This window comes from Doryrhamphus excisus, chromosome 1, assembly GCF_030265055.1.
Source record: "Doryrhamphus excisus isolate RoL2022-K1 chromosome 1, RoL_Dexc_1.0, whole genome shotgun sequence".
Classification (NCBI taxonomy): Eukaryota; Metazoa; Chordata; class Actinopteri; order Syngnathiformes; family Syngnathidae; genus Doryrhamphus; species Doryrhamphus excisus.
This window is the reverse complement of record NC_080466.1, coordinates 21,598,270-21,616,261: the sequence shown is the minus strand read 5'-3', so window position 1 is coordinate 21,616,261 and position 17,992 is coordinate 21,598,270. Positions and strand designations below refer to the sequence as shown.

At 40.7% G+C, this 17,992-nt stretch overlaps 2 protein-coding genes across 2 annotated transcripts in view; one reads left to right on the top strand and one right to left on the bottom strand.

Moving 5' to 3' along the window:
- The window catches only part of LOC131123581 (calcium-binding protein 2-like), a 37,061-nt gene extending 25,712 nt beyond the window's left edge, over window positions 1-11,349 (bottom strand). The window contains exons 1-4 of the mRNA XM_058065480.1: window positions 11,269-11,349; window positions 4,531-4,590; window positions 4,040-4,141; window positions 3,614-3,749 (exon numbers count right to left, since the gene is read on the bottom strand). Coding sequence (XP_057921463.1) covers window positions 3,614-3,749; window positions 4,040-4,141; window positions 4,531-4,586 — 294 coding nt within the window. The 5' untranslated portion in view covers window positions 4,587-4,590; window positions 11,269-11,349. The remainder of the gene's footprint in view (window positions 1-3,613; window positions 3,750-4,039; window positions 4,142-4,530; window positions 4,591-11,268) is intronic.
- doc2d (double C2-like domains, delta) overlaps window positions 1-17,992 on the top strand; it is a 68,633-nt gene that overhangs the window by 10,688 nt on the left and 39,953 nt on the right. The gene's annotated exons all lie outside the window — the stretch shown is intronic.

Sequence of the window (17,992 nt, the reverse complement as noted above, 5' to 3'; positions counted from 1 at the left end):
ATTCATTCATTCATTTTCTGCTGCTTTTCCTCACGAGGGTCGCGGGGGTGTTGGAGCCTATCCCAGCTGTCTTTGGGCGAGAGGCGGGGTACACCTTGGACTAGTCGCCAGCCAATCACAGGGCACATATAGACAAACAACCATTCACACTCACATTCATACCTATGGACAATTTAGAGTCGCCAATTAACCTAGCATGTTTTTGGAATGTGGGAGGAAACCGGAGTACCCAGAGAAAACCCACGCATGCACGGGGAGAACATGCAAACTCCACACAGAGATGGCAGAGGGTGGAATTGAACCCAGGTCTCCTAGCTGTGTGGCCTGCGTGCTAACCACTCACACACCATGCGGCCCAAGTACAAAACAGTTAAGTACATATTATATGGGGGCCATACATCCATAGTCTGTTGTATTTTTATACTTTGACACGAGGCATTTAAAAATGGATCAACCTGCGGGTTCGGAACCCCCTGGTTTAGAGTCTCTAATGCAATTGGAAGTTTTTGGACTGTGGGTGTACCTGAGAAGAGATATGACCGCTACATCATACAACAACATCATCCAACATCATGCTAACTTCTTGTTGAGGAATTAAAATGTGCAGCAGACAAATGAAAGCAAGAGCATACACACCAGAACATACCTCATTTTAGTCCTTAGAATTTGTATGTTTTCCCTTGAAAAATCTCTCAATGGTAACAAAAGTGAAAAATCCTGGCTCTGCAGGAGCAGTCTGTGGCAATAGAAAACACAACTACTGGTATCTGAGCCAAGTAATGATAATGAAATGCATTTAAAACGTCCCATACTTTCTTTTAATCTGCACTCATAAATACATAAATCAAGTCATTTTTATTTACCTCAGTTGAATTTTGTTGAAGTGCTCCAACACCTCAGGACTAGTATCGACTCCTGTGGTGGTTTTAGAAGCCGGTCCACATGGCAAGCATGCAAACAGTTATTCAAGGTGTCTGTGCCAGCAGTGATCACACTATTTCTTCAAGCGCTCCACTACTTTTGATTTATACAAATGTCTTCATTTTTAATATTGTTTTCAACATTGCAACATAAAAGGGGCTCTAGCTGCTCGGGTTGTAGCGGTGATGTTTACCCTGTAAAAGATTCTCCAGTCCACAAGGGCATATTTAGATAGCAAGGTCAACACATTAATTGGATTTTTTTTCATCCAGAAAGGATTAGATGGCGTGCCATGCGGACTTTCGATGCACCCATCGGAATGAGCCCATTAACGGTTAATTTCATTCTGTCTGCCTTCAGATGGCCTATTGAGTTCCCTGCAGCTTCTCAAGCATACAGGACATACTGTATGAGAGGTATGTGGACGCAAAGTCACACGTACGTAAATGTGACGTTCAAGCAAGCATGATGCAGCTGGAATGTCTGCACTCTAAATGTCATTCCCACCAACCTAGTGAACACTCTTTTGCCCTTTGCAACTCTTCGGTTGTAGCAGTGTCACTCACTCGTTTTCATTCTCCATTTGTCCTGTCCAGCCTCCTCTAATGAGGGCTGACAGTAAACTTAGCTAAGGGGCTAATTAATACTGAGGCAGGGATTAGGATCACTGCAGGATGGATGGTCTCCTTCACTCAGGCTCTCAGCAGCAAATAATAACACTGCACACATGGTCCCAATACTGTGCCTTATACCTGTGTAGCGGTGAATTGAAAGCCGGGGGTTGTGACAGGGTAGGAAGCACACAAGGTCATTGTGGAGCTGTTGGCAACTCCTGTAAATGGGCTTTAAAATAACAAAACAACCCTGTTAGTTATGAAGAAACCTAGTTAAAAACATCATTAAAATGTTCAAGCAGATGACTCCCTTTGGTGAAGATTGCGCTCTTATCTTTTGTAAATCCTTCCCCTGTGATGAAGACGTTTATGAAAAAGCTTTTAGTTTTGTAATGAAGTCTCACTAGGGGCTCATAAGGTTCCGCGATGAAAGCGATATTGCCATGATGGTAATAACAGGAAGCACAACAAAGCAGAATAAAATACATAATGCACTTAGACAAAGGTGTGTATCTGTCTAAATATTTATTTAAGTTCCCTTAAGCCCCTAAAAGTTTTTGGGAAATTCAACCCAAGTACGTATAGTATGGTATCTAAGTAGTAGTTGCACAGTAGTTGCACAATACTAACTCATGAGACTTCAGCTCAGTAAGTTGTTGAAGATCGCCTGTGATGATACCACGCAACTAACAAATTAGTCGAGTGCCAAAACAAAGCATCTACATGTTGTGTGATGAGGTGTTCAAGCACACTGCGTATTTCTGAATGTTAGAGGAATCTGTGCTTTTTAAAAAATTAGGATGTGTTGCAAGTTGCAAGTGCTAGAACACATGTATGTCGATAAAGCTCACTTTCTAATTCCTTAAGAGTCCCGGCTTTTAGCTCAATGGCTAGCTCTATGGACCTTGGTTTGAGACCAGGTCGGAACGAGGGGCTGGCGCGACCAAGTGGGTTACACAAAGTACGACAGTAGCACGTGTTAAAGTGTAGGATTGTTATGTAAACGTAACATAGGTTGTATGAGGAATAGTTTAACAGCGAATCATAACAGATAATGAGCTGCGCTAGTGTGTGTGATTGTCCTTGTCCATTTAATTAATCATTTATATGTATGTTGCTTTGTGTTCTGCATGTAAATCTATAATTATTCTCTATAAAAATATGTTTTGTGTTAATATTTATGGGTGCCTAAAATGGATGAATTGTCTCACTTGAATGTATCCATGATGAAAACAGACGTTCCACTGTACATGCGTCTCTGTCCTGGCTTCTTAGTACATAATTGACTTTTTAAGCATTAATATAGAGAAGGGATTTGTATGTTAGATGTTTCTCTGGAGAAATATTAGTGTCATAACATTGTTAGTGGTGAAACTTTTTAATTCACTTTGTCCTTGGCTAACTAAAGTCCTAATATTTGTTTCCAACTGATACAAACGTTTGACCACTCCACCCACTTTAAAGCCGATGAGGATGTCATTGCTTGTCGATTAGGATGAAAACACCAAAATAAGTACAGCCAATGCCAATGCTACCACTGGCTTGAGTAGGAACAGCGGCAATGACAAAACGTGAGTCAAGCTGGGCAGCGTGCCAGCCAGTCCACGTTAGTCGAATTATTTCTTGAGGTTTTACTTTGCAGTTTCATTTGGCTATCTTATATTTGAATTACTAGAGTCAGTTATAATATTGACTTTTCATATTCATTTGACCTGTTCTCTAACAGCAATTACTGCCTTCAAACAACGTGTTCCTTCATGTGTTGTCACGGTTCGCTGCAGACCCCCTGTGGTTAAATTCTCAATCAATAGTCACTATGTCTGTGCAGCAAATGAATCTATCCGTAAAACAATATACAGTAACGATAATGTCAACTCAATATTATACCTTGAGGCATACTTATACCCCAGCATACGTATTCCACTTTATCTTTATCCATTTTCTTGTGAGAATGCTCCCTTTACGGCTGTTAAATTTACTTTTAAACCACTGTGGTGGCTGAAGATGATAAACGTCCAAGCTAAACTCTCAAGTACCTATTGTCATGCTTGTGTGTAATGTTGTGTTATTGAACTGACCTGTCCAAAGAGTTTATTGAGGTAGGCAATGTAGGCGGCAGCCACTGCTGAACTGTTGCTGAGGCTCCTTTTACTGCGCCGACGGTTCTCCTCACCACTACCATTGCCCTTTTTTGGAGTCACGGGAGACTTGGAGCTGTGAAATGTGCATAAATGCACCACAGTTGATTTCCTATCATAACCTGTCTAATATTACACACTTTTTTCTTTTACATAATATTAAAAAAAAATTCCTATTAAGTTGGCTTTGACATAATTGCTGACGGAAATGATTGAAAAACATGAGCAGTCCAATCAGCTGACATGGCTCATTACTAGTCGCTGGAGAGCTTTAAGGACTTGTGTTGTGGCCGAAGCACCAATCAGTGAGACTGATTCTCTCCTTCTCTTAATCAGTGTAGATGAGAAACAGAGATTGATAATAACCAGAATTTCTTGGAGAGGCTGAGTTGAAGAGCCTTGTTTTTAAATCTACCGGCAGTCGGGGATCTGCCAGCTGGTGGACCTCTCCCCCCTCGAGGAGACATGCTAGGAGGAAAAAAAAACAAGCAAGTTGAGTGCCGTAAAAGTAACATTTATTATAATCATACTGCCACGATGACTGCATGTATTCGATTTGTGTGTGTCAGCATTATTGTATTCCACTGGGGGTAACTCTGGATTTGCTGTGCTATGGACTCTAACGCTATAACAGTACAGTAGACTATGGGCAGTTACAGTATACTTTCTGTCCCTCACTTAAAAATACGGTATATACTGGATGGGACATCGTTATGCCTCTGTACTAATATTCTATTTCTAAATAAGCAATCCTACTTTGAAGAAATCCACTAATCATGGTCGGGTCTGGAACCAATTGATTACTTTATAAGGTTAGTATCAAATCAATACAAATGTAAAATTCATATTTTACTGACCTGGCTGCAGTGGATGGTCGACTTTCAGGTCCTGATTTTGTACTTTTTACGGACATTGTTCTGGAAAGAAAGAACAGTTCTCTCAACGACTTACAAAAAACACAAATTCACAAGTTATTTTCAAATTTATAGGTTAAAACAATGATAAAGTAGAAATGTCCCCAAAGTCGTACCATTCAGCAAATGTTTACTTCACTTATTTACAAGGGAAGTTTTCAGTTGTACAATTTTTATCATATGTGCACACACAAATATATTATATATGTTAATATAGAGTGCGGTAAGGATCGGAAAGGACTGCACAGACAATGTTATGCCCCAAGTACTGTCATTTCTTGTGTATAAGCCGCTACTTTTTTCTTAAACTTTGAACCCTCTGTCTTATACGGTGGTGGCGCTAATTTATGGCTATGTTCTAATCTTGTGATGTCTTTTTTTTACGTCTGAACTAATCATTAAATACTGTGTCGCTTGCCAATCACGGTCTGACTCACTGTGAATTCATCACGCAGCAACTTAACACCCAAAAGCTCGGTAAGAAATATACAAAGCAAGTACCAATACGAGTTCAAAATAAAAAAAACGGCTATTTTAACTTAATCTCATAATGAATTTCAGCCCAGCAAAGCATTTCACTGTTTATTGCTGGTAGGGGATACAATACTGCCTTTGTCCACCAGAGGGAGTGAAAGGAACCCAAGAAGCCCAGAGGGAAGCTGACATAATTGCAGTGCACCAGCAGCAATAACCAATGAAACTGGGGCAAAATGTATTATGAAGTTAAAATAACCTTTTTTTTACTTGTTAAAATTAGTGCCTTGTACATTTCATACCTATTTTTTTAGTGTTAAGTTGCCGTGTGATGACTCTAGTGTAAAATGACACTGAGAGTCAGACTGTTATGTTGAGTAATGACCTCCTGCGATTTCCAATGGATTGACAAGCTTGTCATGAGTTTTTTCATTTTCGTGATTGACACCTGTCAAATCAAGAGCTATGGTCCTCACAGACTTGTGCGTTCCACAATATGCCATTTTATGATGTGGACATGTGCAACTTATAGTCTGGTGCGGCTTATATACGTATGTACCGATCTGTTTTTCTCTCTAAATTTAGTTGGTGCAGCTTAAACAGCTGGAACATTTGCTGTACTCTGAAAAAAACTTAAAAAGCTTTTAGCTTAACTTCAACTAGCAGTCCCAACCTTTATATTTCTGTATACTGGTCCATAAGCTTTGACAATGAAGTGGAGCCCCCAGTCCTTATAGAGTTTATGATGAAAGAGAGGACTCCCTTTGTTTTGACACCACTGAGTATCAATGTGGCTAAGGGAAAAAATGTCAAATCTGTCAATGTGTGTCTGTACCCTTCTATTCTTTGTCACATAAAAGTGCAGCGTTAAGTGACAGCGGAACATTATACTATTCAAATTTAAACACCTTGATGTACAAGGGTTAAGAATTAAGGGCATACACCCACTCACTAAATTTACATATAAGCAAGAACAAAGAACAAGGCTGCGTGTAATGATCCAAGAGAGTTGGGAAGCAGATTACTGATGTGCTGCAAGGAAAAATGGCGTGCAAATTGGAACAGCGGATAAGGAGAGAGGGAGAACAATTGAGGAGGGGAATAAAAAACTTGTAAAAGCAGAGAGCAAAGACTTATTACTGACTGCGACGCAGATTAACATTCTGTCATAGACCTCTGCTATTCAGGCTATCATGGCCTGATGAAGAAGGGCCGCACTCGGCACTGATGAGCTATAAACACAAATGCCTCAATCCACCAGCTCATATGCTACAGGGACGGTACAAAGACAGATACCCATGATCTGCTCCAGCGGCCACTACTTGGTCCACCGCCTGCATGAGAGCCCTAATAGGAAGAGACACGGAGATCAGCCAGTTCTCTGAATTACACACGACTGCTTCATGTGCTGTCGCCGCATTCCCAACTCCCACCGGGCCGCTCACAACGTGGCATGACTGAGTAGTGATTGCCTGTCTCTCACGCTTCCACACAATCAGCATGCATGTGCTACATGCTGATTGCAACACGCTGGAAGCATGTTAAACTGTTGAAGCTTCAGGGGGGTGTGGTGTTCTTGTCCTTGGCATGACAGTCAAGAGAATCTTCTTTGCTTAAGTGTTGCTAGTAACCTTCTATTTCCTTCATGTGGTAGTGATTAACCTTTTTATTAGATACTTCAACCTGGATTCTCACTCCATGTGTGAGATTGTGATCTATAGTCACATATATGGGTAAAATTAAACAGGAGTAAATAAGAAAGGCTAGCCTCTCCATCGTAACTGCTGCATAGTTCAACAGCTCCCCAAACATATTTACAGGAATTTAGCTTTTCGTTCAAGAGCCTCTGAGAGGGGCTCATTAAATATTTCCCCTGTTCCACTTTCCTTTCCATGGACCGGGAGCAACAAAACATGGCAAAGTATGGTGTGAAGTCTCTAGATCAGGGGTGCTCACACTTTTTCAGCATGCGAGCTACTTTTAAAATGACCGAGTCAAAATGATCTACCCACTACAAAAATGCAAAACATCTATTTATTTTCAAATGTATTGAGGATTATTTGTACGTACAATGTATGTTGATGTACCTTACATAACCAAATGAGCCAATATTGCAAAACACACATAATTAACTATTAACATTTTTTGTAATTACCTGAGTTTACTTTGATGACTTGCACTGAATTGAACCAGCCAGGGATGCATAGTCCGGACAGTAGCTGCTGATAGCCAGCCTCAAGCACACTTCCAAATGTTTATCAGTCATGGATAATATCCGTATCACATATCCACGTATCCATATCCATATGGAAGTGATGTTTTTTGCCTTTTTACTTGGTCCAGTTTTTGCCTTTTTACTTGATCCAGCTCCTTCACTCATTTTAGTGACCATAAACTTTAGCGAGGGCTTAAAATCTGACGCAATTCGCCGACTAGCTTAGCACTTTGCATCGTTGTTTACGCATGAGCGGTGACCTAAAGGTCAAAATTCAGTTGTCATCTGACTGGTTGTCCTGTATGTCAATCAAGTAACGGGGATGGATGATAGGCTGACATCGTAAGTTCTGCTGCACTTAGAGACGTTGTTTGATTTGATTGGTCACCCGAAGGGCAACATTCAGTTGTCATCTGAATGGCTGCCCTGTATATCAATCAAGTGACGGCATTGATGCTGGGATGATATTTTTTTAATGTCACGCCGCGATCGACCAGCGATCGACCAGTACCACCTCCGCGATCGACCGGTAGCTCGCGATCGACTTAATGAGCACCCCTGCTCTAGATCATAGTGATGGAGACATGTATGGGCCGGTGTCGTGATGAGCCCTCCTTTGGCCAAAAGAACTTGGGAGTCTTGACTCGTTCCTGGATCTGCAATGTTTTGAGAAACTAGGGAATCCATCACGCAGACAAGTTCTGCATGTTCAATTGGTCATGGGGGATTGTTTTTCCAACAACCTGTGATCATCCAAAAAGGTAGCCTCAAATGGTGAATGATGCCTGCAAAAATGGCGGCGTGCTGCCTCGCAAGTGACTCCATTATCACACATCAATCCACCACTATCACATCACAATAATATAGTGGCACTTAAGAGTCTTGCTTTGCAGAGAACAACTTTTTATTGAGGGTGAGAGAGAGAAAAGCTTGCTTTTAACCGCTATGCATAGCAACTAGAGTCATGGTGTTACGACAGGCTATGCCAACAACATCACATAACAACACAAGCACAGACAAACAAAAGCACTCTCACTGGTTGGACAGAACAAGGATGCAGATATGCAGCTCAAACTACAAACGGACGAACCAACCACATCGGCAGCACCGCAAAGCACGCTGGGAACAAGGAAGTGCCACCAGTGACGCCACAATATAAACCATTTCCGGATGGATACTGTTATTCTAAAGGCACAAACTTGGTTAACCCATTATCTTAAAATACATAATCTCTAAACAACTTCAAACCTCTACACCACATCATCTGAATCTATATTTACAGCACCTAATAGCATGACAAAAGCATACAAACTAAATAAAATACATCACACTAACCACTGACTCTTAAGCCCTGGTCTTGAAGACTTCCAATGGAAGTGAAGAACAATACCTTTCCTGTATACTGTAAAATATACAGTATATGTAAACTCACTTATTTGTTCGTATATCACACACAGAATGATGAACAACACTGTGTCTGTCTCCTTTGTTTGTGTCGGAACAGGATCAATTAAGCGCTGCGCTCTTCATGTGAGGATGTGTTCAAGCACACTGGTAACTTTTTGTGTTAGGTAGAGGTTTTTAGATATCAACCAATCAGAGAGCGGAAAAAATGGTACTGTCGGTACATGCTTGCAAGCTGTCCGTAGGAGGCGAATTTGAAATCTGATTTTATTAACATGGCAAAACATATAAGCTGAAATTTGATTGGACAAAAAAATAATCTTTACATACATACTGCAAGCAGTGTAGCCAAGAGATTTTTGTTTGTTTCTTTCGGCTTTTTCCCTGATTTCCCTGAAATAGGCTGTTCATAATAAATTAATAAAGATTTATGAAAAAATACGAGAATTTCATCATTAATACATTTAATAAATTCATTCATTCATTCATTTTCTACCGCTTTTTCCTAATTTAATAAATTACATTGTGCTGATGTACTCGGTAGTATGCCTGGTAAGTACGTACATACTGCAGTGTATTAGATGCAAATAGACATTTAACTATAGGAATATTTTTTTTACTTTCACTGTGTTTACTTGCATAGACACACTTGGGTGACATAGGGGTAACCCATAATATTTTGATGCTTTTGTTGCGGTGGTCTCCTGTTGTTTGCCAAAAGAATTGCTTTAGTCTTCAGTGAGCACAAATCCCATCAGGATAAACAAACACACTCTCAGACTGAACAAACATGTTTTACTACACAAGTCATTAAATAACATTCTGAGCCTGCAGCTCTCCGCCCTAAGTGGTCAATTGCTGTCAATCACAATCTGACGCACACTTTTAGATATGAATCATGCTAATTGACGTAATGAAATGGGAAGTCACGTGGACTGGCTGGCCCAAAAAAACAAAACAAAAGGCTGAACGTGACAGGCATGAATGGGCTTGACTTGAGTGTTCAAGGTTAAAATCTAAATGAACAGTCGAAATATATTTCACAAGAGTGACAGATTCTGTGGCTCATTGCATGTGGCACACATAGTACAACTACAGTAAACCTCGGATATATCGGACAGATAAAAAAGAACCGATTTTTCTGTAATGTATTTCCAATAAAAATTCATTGCATATATCGGATTTTTTATAACGGATTTCGCCTATTTCCGACAAAATCTCCAGTCCCGTTCCAATGCATTTCCATTAAATTTCCCTCGCATATATCGGATGGCCGCATCGTGGCGCTCCGATTCGCCGAATCGTGACAGGCCGCTGTACGACGTCATTTGCAGCGTTTGCAGCGTTGCCTGCGCGTCCAGGTACATTGGAAACATAGTCAAGGAAGTGCCTTTTTATAACGGATAAAATCCGATTTACGCATATACCGGATATAAATCCGGATATAAATCCGATATATGCGTAAAACGGACATTTTCCGGTATACGCATATAACGGATTTCGCTTATATCGGACAAAACCAGTGGGAACAATTGAATCCAATATATCCGAGGTTTACTGTACATACAGTGCATACACACAGACGTGAAAGATAATTGAAGCAAAACATTCACAGGCCCCAAAATGTAAGGAGTATTTTATTGTAGAAATACAATTACCGAACACAACATTAGGTACACATGCACAATTTAATGAGGTGCAGTCCAGTCAATTTTGATGGACACTTTTTTCCTTGTACGTCTAACTAAACCACCAACATACGTATGGCAGCATTTGGCAAAGGTTAATAAAATATGACTGAATAAAAACTAAAGGGAAACTCTGTCTGACCTAACAGCAGCACATGCTACAGTTTCATGAATTATTGACCAAATGTGGTTCACTTCGGGTTAGGCCTGACATCTCTTTGTTTTCTCTTTTCTTTTCTTTTGGATTATCTTTCTAATCGCCAGCTGTCCAGTGAGAAGACAATCTATCCCCGAAGACCCAACCAGCCTGTGTCTGATCCATAAGCGGCCGATAGTAACGCAATTGGTTCTGGCACTCCTTCTTATCTTCAGCTATCTGAATGCCTCTCCACCTTTTGCTCCCAGCAACCCCCTCCCGCCGTCCCACCATCACCACTGATCTTGTGTCAAGGTGCTGAAATGAGACTGTCACCATCCATATCGACAAGGAAAAGCCTGCAGAGGGTGATAATTTAACTTTTCCCCTCATCTCCACACATCCCTCCTTCACCTAATTCTTGTCTAATTAGAAGATTTTCTTCTGTGTGCTCGTAAAGGCCAGTTTGATGATGGTGCCCTGGAGATGGCCGCCAGTGTGATGACGACGTCTCACCAGGGGCAGACTCACCAAGCTACAACAAAGCCCATCAGTCGGCCGTCTGTGGGCTTGAATAACCCAAAAATGTATCTAAGATTTATCTAATTAAGCAGAGAGGAGACGCCTGTCAGTGCCATTAGCGCATGAGAGAAAAACATGCTCTATAACAAACTCACAAATGAACCATAGCTGATTCTCGCTGCGTTGAATTATTGAGCGTCCCAATGCAACACATGCTTAATGATAAATCATTTTAGCCTTACCTTCTTCACCAGGTACAAAAAGACTTAATTTCTTCCCTGTTAGACTGGGATGATAAGGTGTGTGTGTGTGCGTCTCAACTCAAGTAACCTGAGGATTATATAATAAAGGTGATTATCCAGCTAAATATGTCTGGCTTAGAGATGTAGCAGGCCTGGAGCACACAAAGGGCAGTGATGTTGTGGATGGAGTGTGGACAGATGTATCAATTCCAGTCCTATTTTAAAGACTGAAAGTGCCATATGTTTAACCAATGAGCCAAAACTGAGGAAATGAAAACCCAAAACTCAACAGAAAAAAAAACATAAGCCTGAAGTCATTTGGATGGTACAATACCGACAGTACAGTCATCCCTCGTTTATTGCGCTTAATTGGTTCCAGACCCGGCCAGATCAATGAGTTTCTGTAAAGTAGGATTTAATACTAATAAACAGAATATTTTTGTAGTTAAAACATAGAATGATGACAGTCTAAGCTTTTCACCAGTATTAGAGCCTTGTAGTCATGAAATGACACCCCTTGTAGTCACCTTTACACCTATTATTCTTTGCAGGGAATCACTGCAGGGACATAAAAGATGGCTGCCGCTAACATAGCAAGCTACTGAGCTAACTAGTTAGCCTCCAATGGATTTTTTTTAAACTAAAGAAAGTGTTTCATACTGAATGGGGAAGAAGGACAAAGCATCCAAAATTGTACCACTACCACACAGAATGGGAAGATAACTTTTTACTGTATAGCTTTTAGCATCTTTAATGTACACATCAGAGTGGACCCCCAAATCCTTCAATTTGTCCGTGTGCTAGAGATATATTTTTATTTTTTTATTTGAGAATTGTATTTATTGGTGCAATGCCTGCCAGTAGATTGCAATTGCATTTTTATTCTTCGTTTCAATCATTTAATACATCATATCGTTGTACCACTAGTGGTAAGTAGGAGACAGGATGGATTCACGATGAAAATATTAGCAATTAGAACTCAATAAGGAAGGATTTAGGGATTCATGACATTATTTTTTTTAACACTCCACCTGAGAAAACAACTCATTTCGAGCACTGAAAACTTCAGCCTTGAACATAAACATAAAAATAATAAAAACAACTCTTCTCTCAAGAGGCTGTTCTCAAGAGAGTCTAGTCGGGTCTCACATCAGAAGAGATTCACTGCGCATACACACACACTAGGAGAAAAATTACTTAGTCTTGTGGTTGTTTAGAAACTTACTGTATATGCTGTCATGCAATATTGCCCATAATTTTTCAAGTGTCTGAGCATACACACAAACGACCTCAGTATTCTCGCATCTTAGAGAAAACATTGCGCTCATGCTAAACCGAATCTATTAGGGGAAACAATGAGATAAATAATAGTATCTGACCATGTCGTATATTAGCACTCAAGTGGGATACTTCCTTGTTGACCTTTGCATTTTCATGTCATGCTAGAATTGGAGTGAGTTGCTATGAAACGAGTACAGGGATTATGTTGAGATGCTAATTAAAATTGACGTGTTGGCAACATGGCAACAAAGTTAATGTATTGGTGGCCACGAGGGTGGGGGGAAAAGGTGAGTGAAGCCACAAAGGCGTAATAATGAGGTGAAAATTCAAAGGTTTAAAGGGTTAATGAACTAACAGCTTCAAAATGGAGACCGCCATTAAGGCCCGAGAACCTTGTAGTGATGCATGATGATGTTAAGTGCAATGTAATGACAGTTTCCCACCAGCTAAGCCACAAGAACAGCTTAGAGGTTTTTTTTTTGTCCACGGGCCATTAGCTATTGAATTCTCCACTCTTTATTGACTGCCGACTTGTCAAACAAGCTCTCTAATCTCACTGTGAAGACACCTTGCATTAAACCTATGAACACGCTACAAACCATCGAGTCTAAATCAATAATATCGACTGTACATCATCCACACGGCCCTCAAAACCGATTGTACTTATCTGTGGATAAATGTAACATAGGGAATACTTCCGGTTGAGTACTCCCTCTTGACATTGTGGTCCAAATCTCTACTTTGCCACAACAACTCTAATCTTTGTTGTAATGAGAAAAAATACAAGAGAATTGGGGTTTCTGCTCAGCTTTATCCTTATTTTAATCTGTTTGTCTCAATTTACTGCCCTTCCTGCTTAATCTTTGTGCTTTGCCCAGTGAGGTGAGTCCTGTAGCGGAAAACCTTTGAGGAAACGACTCCTCTGCGCAATCAGACTCCCACCATGCACAAATCTGCTTAGTGCATCCAACCAAAAGTCTTATTTCGCACTTTTTGGAATGGTAGGGCAGGAAAAGGTAGTGCAATAATGCTGTCACGTTTCATGCACTAGTCAGCTCCCGTTGGAGTGTCGACCTATGAATTGTTGACTTGGAGAGAAAATCAATGTTTCTCAGATTGATTGGAGGTCGTTTTTCCCTGCAGGGGAAAGGCACTTTTTTTTTTTTTTTTTAGTTTTGCCCATCATTCACAATCCTTATGTGAAACATGAACATATTTTTCTTTCCCTTTTCTGTGTATTCTAGTGTGAGAAAACAAGTTAATATGAGCTATCCAAAAATGGACTTCATTGGAAATATGTATTTTGACACTAAACCTCAAAAATTGCCAAATGACATAGCTCAGTCATATTAAATCGTAAGGATTGTGAATGATGGGCAAAATTCCCAAATTCCCAAAAAGTGCAGTTCCCCTTTCGGGTTCATGGTAATTCACAGTAAGGATATGATTTTGTGTGATGGTAATCTTAACCTGATACGGAGTAATGTAATTTCAAGCACAAATGTATTGTGTGGGAACAAATCAGCAAAAAGGCTTTTTGGAGGATTTTTGAGTTAATGATGTGTTCACTTATTGGTGACTAATAATGCCATATCAGTAACTAATTGCCTTCCCTGTTACCTCATTAAGCACAGCATGACATGGCGCCATGGGGCGTTGACTGCACACGTTCATGCAAACCCTGCTGACTCAATGCATTACTGCATTCCCTGCTTTGTTGCTCATTTTAAAATCTTGTTATTTGATTGTGGGGCCTATTTCAGTGCATATTATGAAAAGACTTTGGGATCTAAAGGCCGGTTTATAGATTTCATTTCTCACTGTACAAATTGTTCTGACATTCTGCTACAATCCTCACTCTTGTCGATTTCTCCGGCATTGTTAATTCATGTCTCTGGCTCTTTATCTCCATTTCCCGTCCGCTCGTATCGCTCCATCTCATTCTCGGGCATTTTTCATTTTTGTGTGCAGTCCTCCATTTGATCTCAGTTTTTCACTCTACAGTCACCTTTCCTCTCCTGAACTGGAGCAGTTGGCTCATCTCTGCCCTTCCCACTCCATCTTTCCGGCTCTCCACTGACTTGCCTCTGGGCCACACTGGGAATATGCTGATGGGGCAAACTGAGTTAAAGATAGAAATATTTCTCATTGCTGGGCCGACTGAAATGGAAATGGGGCAAAAGAGGTTGGAAAAGAGGTGTACGCAATGAATCACTGAGGAAACCCAAACCATTGTGTCAGTGTTATTGTTGCCCTCCTTATATAAAACATACTTGTTTGAATTTCAGCCCTCATGCTTAGGTGGAGTTGGATTGGTTTGTAGTCTTGGAGGAGTGATAGAACTACTGTGGGTGCCTAACTGGATCAGTGGCTTCAGTGTTGGTTCTCAAGTTGTCTTCAGCAGCGGAACAAAGCCGGCTGTGGTTACATATTTTATAGCGGTGCACAGACTTCTCTGCTGGCCTAAACACAGAAGCACTGACCTACATTTACAACCCAAGTTCAAGTATTGTTTCATGAAATTGTATTAATTTATTCCCAACAGGTAACATTATCTTCATTTCATAGCATGTCTTGGCTGCAATGCTTTCAGGAGTGAACCCATTGTAAATTAGATGTATTAATTCTTTTTGTCTCATCAGATTTCAGCTTGTATGTGTTTCCATATCAATCCTATCTGACCAGGACCTTTACAGTCAGCACAGCTGGCCATGCTACTGAAATACTGTGAGCAATGGGGCTGTTTCTGTATCAGATTTCAGATTAGCCTCACCAGGCCACCAGGTGCACTTTAACGTCAGAATCATTCCGTCCTCTGATTGGTTGATGTCTAAAAGTGTATGACGTAACACTCAAAAGTTACAACTGCGTTTGAGCTACACCGTGGTATACAGGTACCTTGAAACCGGCAACTGACCCACGCCTAGTCAGTTCGCTTCTCTGTCTGAAACTGGCACACTGCAGATGCATTTCAAAGTACTGACTCTCTGCAGCAAGTAGCTGGACTCTGGTCTTTACACAGCAAAACCAGTGACACTTGAACCGCAACACATAACTGAGGCACACCACCACCTCAATGTCAGAAAGGTCGTTTTCTAAAAACTCCCCTCCCCAAAAGAACAAAGAACAAGAATGAAATAACATATGTAACCTTAGAGAATATCACTCTGTCAGTCCGTCATTTTATTTGACAGTCAATTTTTTTTCCCTTTTGCGTTGTTGACCCGGCCTGTCACAAAACGTTAGGGAAAGGAAAACCTGTTCAGTGACATTGAGTTTGAATTTGGATGAATGGAAAAAAAAATCATTTTGTGTGTTGTCCCTTCTTGTCAGCCTTAAGGACGAATCACAGGTAGGGTTAATGGGATCTGTCTGTGTCAGGGCAGCCTCAGAGCACGACAGAGAGCGTAAGAAAGACTGCGTAAGAAAGACTGATAAAATGAGGGGAAGGTTGAGAGTGGAAGGTGATGCGCTTCCTCGTAGATGAAAGCAATGACGGGAAGACGCCACTGAGAGAGTGGAGAGACTTTTTTTTTTATGTAAGTCCAGGGGGCATGCTGGGCTAAATTTGGGGGATGTGACACATGGTGGAAAGAATAATGCACCTTGACAGAGTGGCCCTCCTCTGCCAACTTGGCCAATGATGCTCCCTAAAGCTGAGTGATGTGTAGCGCAAGCAGCGACTGTGACACCAACTGCCACGCTGCGGGTGCATCAATGACTAGCCACCTGTTACAAATGCACTCATTCATGTCCCCCTGCGATTTTGTTTTTTTTACTCAGTTAGTCCATAAATGATGTTAATCCACTGTTATTAATATAAATGATTTGCCTTCTGTTGATCCCAGTATTGACCTTAAACAACTGGCCTTTTCTGTGAAAGGACCCTCGTATCAGGTGCTGTAAACCAGTGATTTTCAACCACTGTGCCGCGGCACACTTGTGTACCTTGAGAAACCGTCAGGTGTGCCGTGAGGAATTATCCAATATCACTTTTTATAATTAACATTTATTAATCATCATTTGCAAATATTATGTCAATAGCCATTATGTCAATAGTATACATGGACCCAAATATTCCAATTGCATTTGGTTTATTTGCTCAAACGGAAAGAATTGAACAGGGATGGAATATTCCTTTAACCAATCCGACTGAGGTATCTTGTGCCCGCTCAAACGGAAAGTTGTCAGGGTGCCGCCTTCTTCGTGGTGTTTTTCTTCTTCTGTTGTTTATTGGCGGTTGGCAAGCAGCTTTGGTGTGCATTAGCGCCATCTGTGAAACAGAATCTAAACTCTTCTATACGCCATTCACAAGTGCAGGTTTATTAAAAAAGAAAATATATATCTATATAAAACATGTCCTGAGTTTAATTATAAAATATTAGCAAGATTGAATTTGATCTTTTCCTGTTTAAATTGATCCCGGGTGCGTTCTTTCATCGCATGCTCAGATATGACGTAACACGCAGATCCAGACGTTCTTCACTTTTAAAAATGGAGGCCAGAAATCGGCACTGGACTAAGCAAAGTTTGTTTTTCATTCAAACTAAATTTCAAGACTGGACAGACGAAAAACTGGCAATACGGAGTTATTCCAACAAGTGAAAGAAAAACTTGGGGAAGCCGGTATCATGTGATGTTGATGTTTACGTTTTACTGGGCATGCCCCATTGACTATTCTGTTTGATTTTCACGGCGCATGTAGACAAGAGATTGGAATATTCCTTTCTATGGATACCATTGTTTCCCAAAAGGTCATTCGGAAAGAGAAAAACTCGTCATGTAAAAACGTGGCTACTGTGGAGTGTCTGTGGTGTAAAGACTGGCAGAGCAATGTAATATTGGTCCGTGTGGCAACACCTACCTTGTTCCTCCCATAGACTTATTGATGCACGTGTGAGGTCGTGGTGACATTTTGGAACATTTTTGGTTAGTGGTGTGCCACAAGATTTTTCCAATGTAAAAAACGTGCCGTGGCTCAAAAAAGGTTGAAAAACACTGCTGTAAACAACCACAATGTGACGTGAGAGAGCTTACTGTGTTGATAATAAATGGACACCAAGGTAAAAATGTGTACCTTTCAAAGGTTCAGGTATCTTCCCAAGTGTAATAAATTCCTTTTAAAGCCTATTGTGCTTTTTCCCACCATTTCTAACCTATAAATGTTGTTACAATGTTGTATTCTTGTGTTAAACGATGCCAAAGCGTCAGATTATGACGATTACGCATTTGGAATTGAGCCCTGAAAGATGTCGGATGGCTCTACATGCTAGGTTTTACAGAGTTTTTTCTAACAGAGTTTTACCTAAGTCAATCCGGACTTCCTTATATGGGCTGCAGATTGCCTGCGGTAAACACGGACCTACATATCCACAAGTCCTTGGGAGTTTGACCAATCTCAGCAGAATGGATGTGCCTACATAGAGGAGGGCCAAGGGTGGAG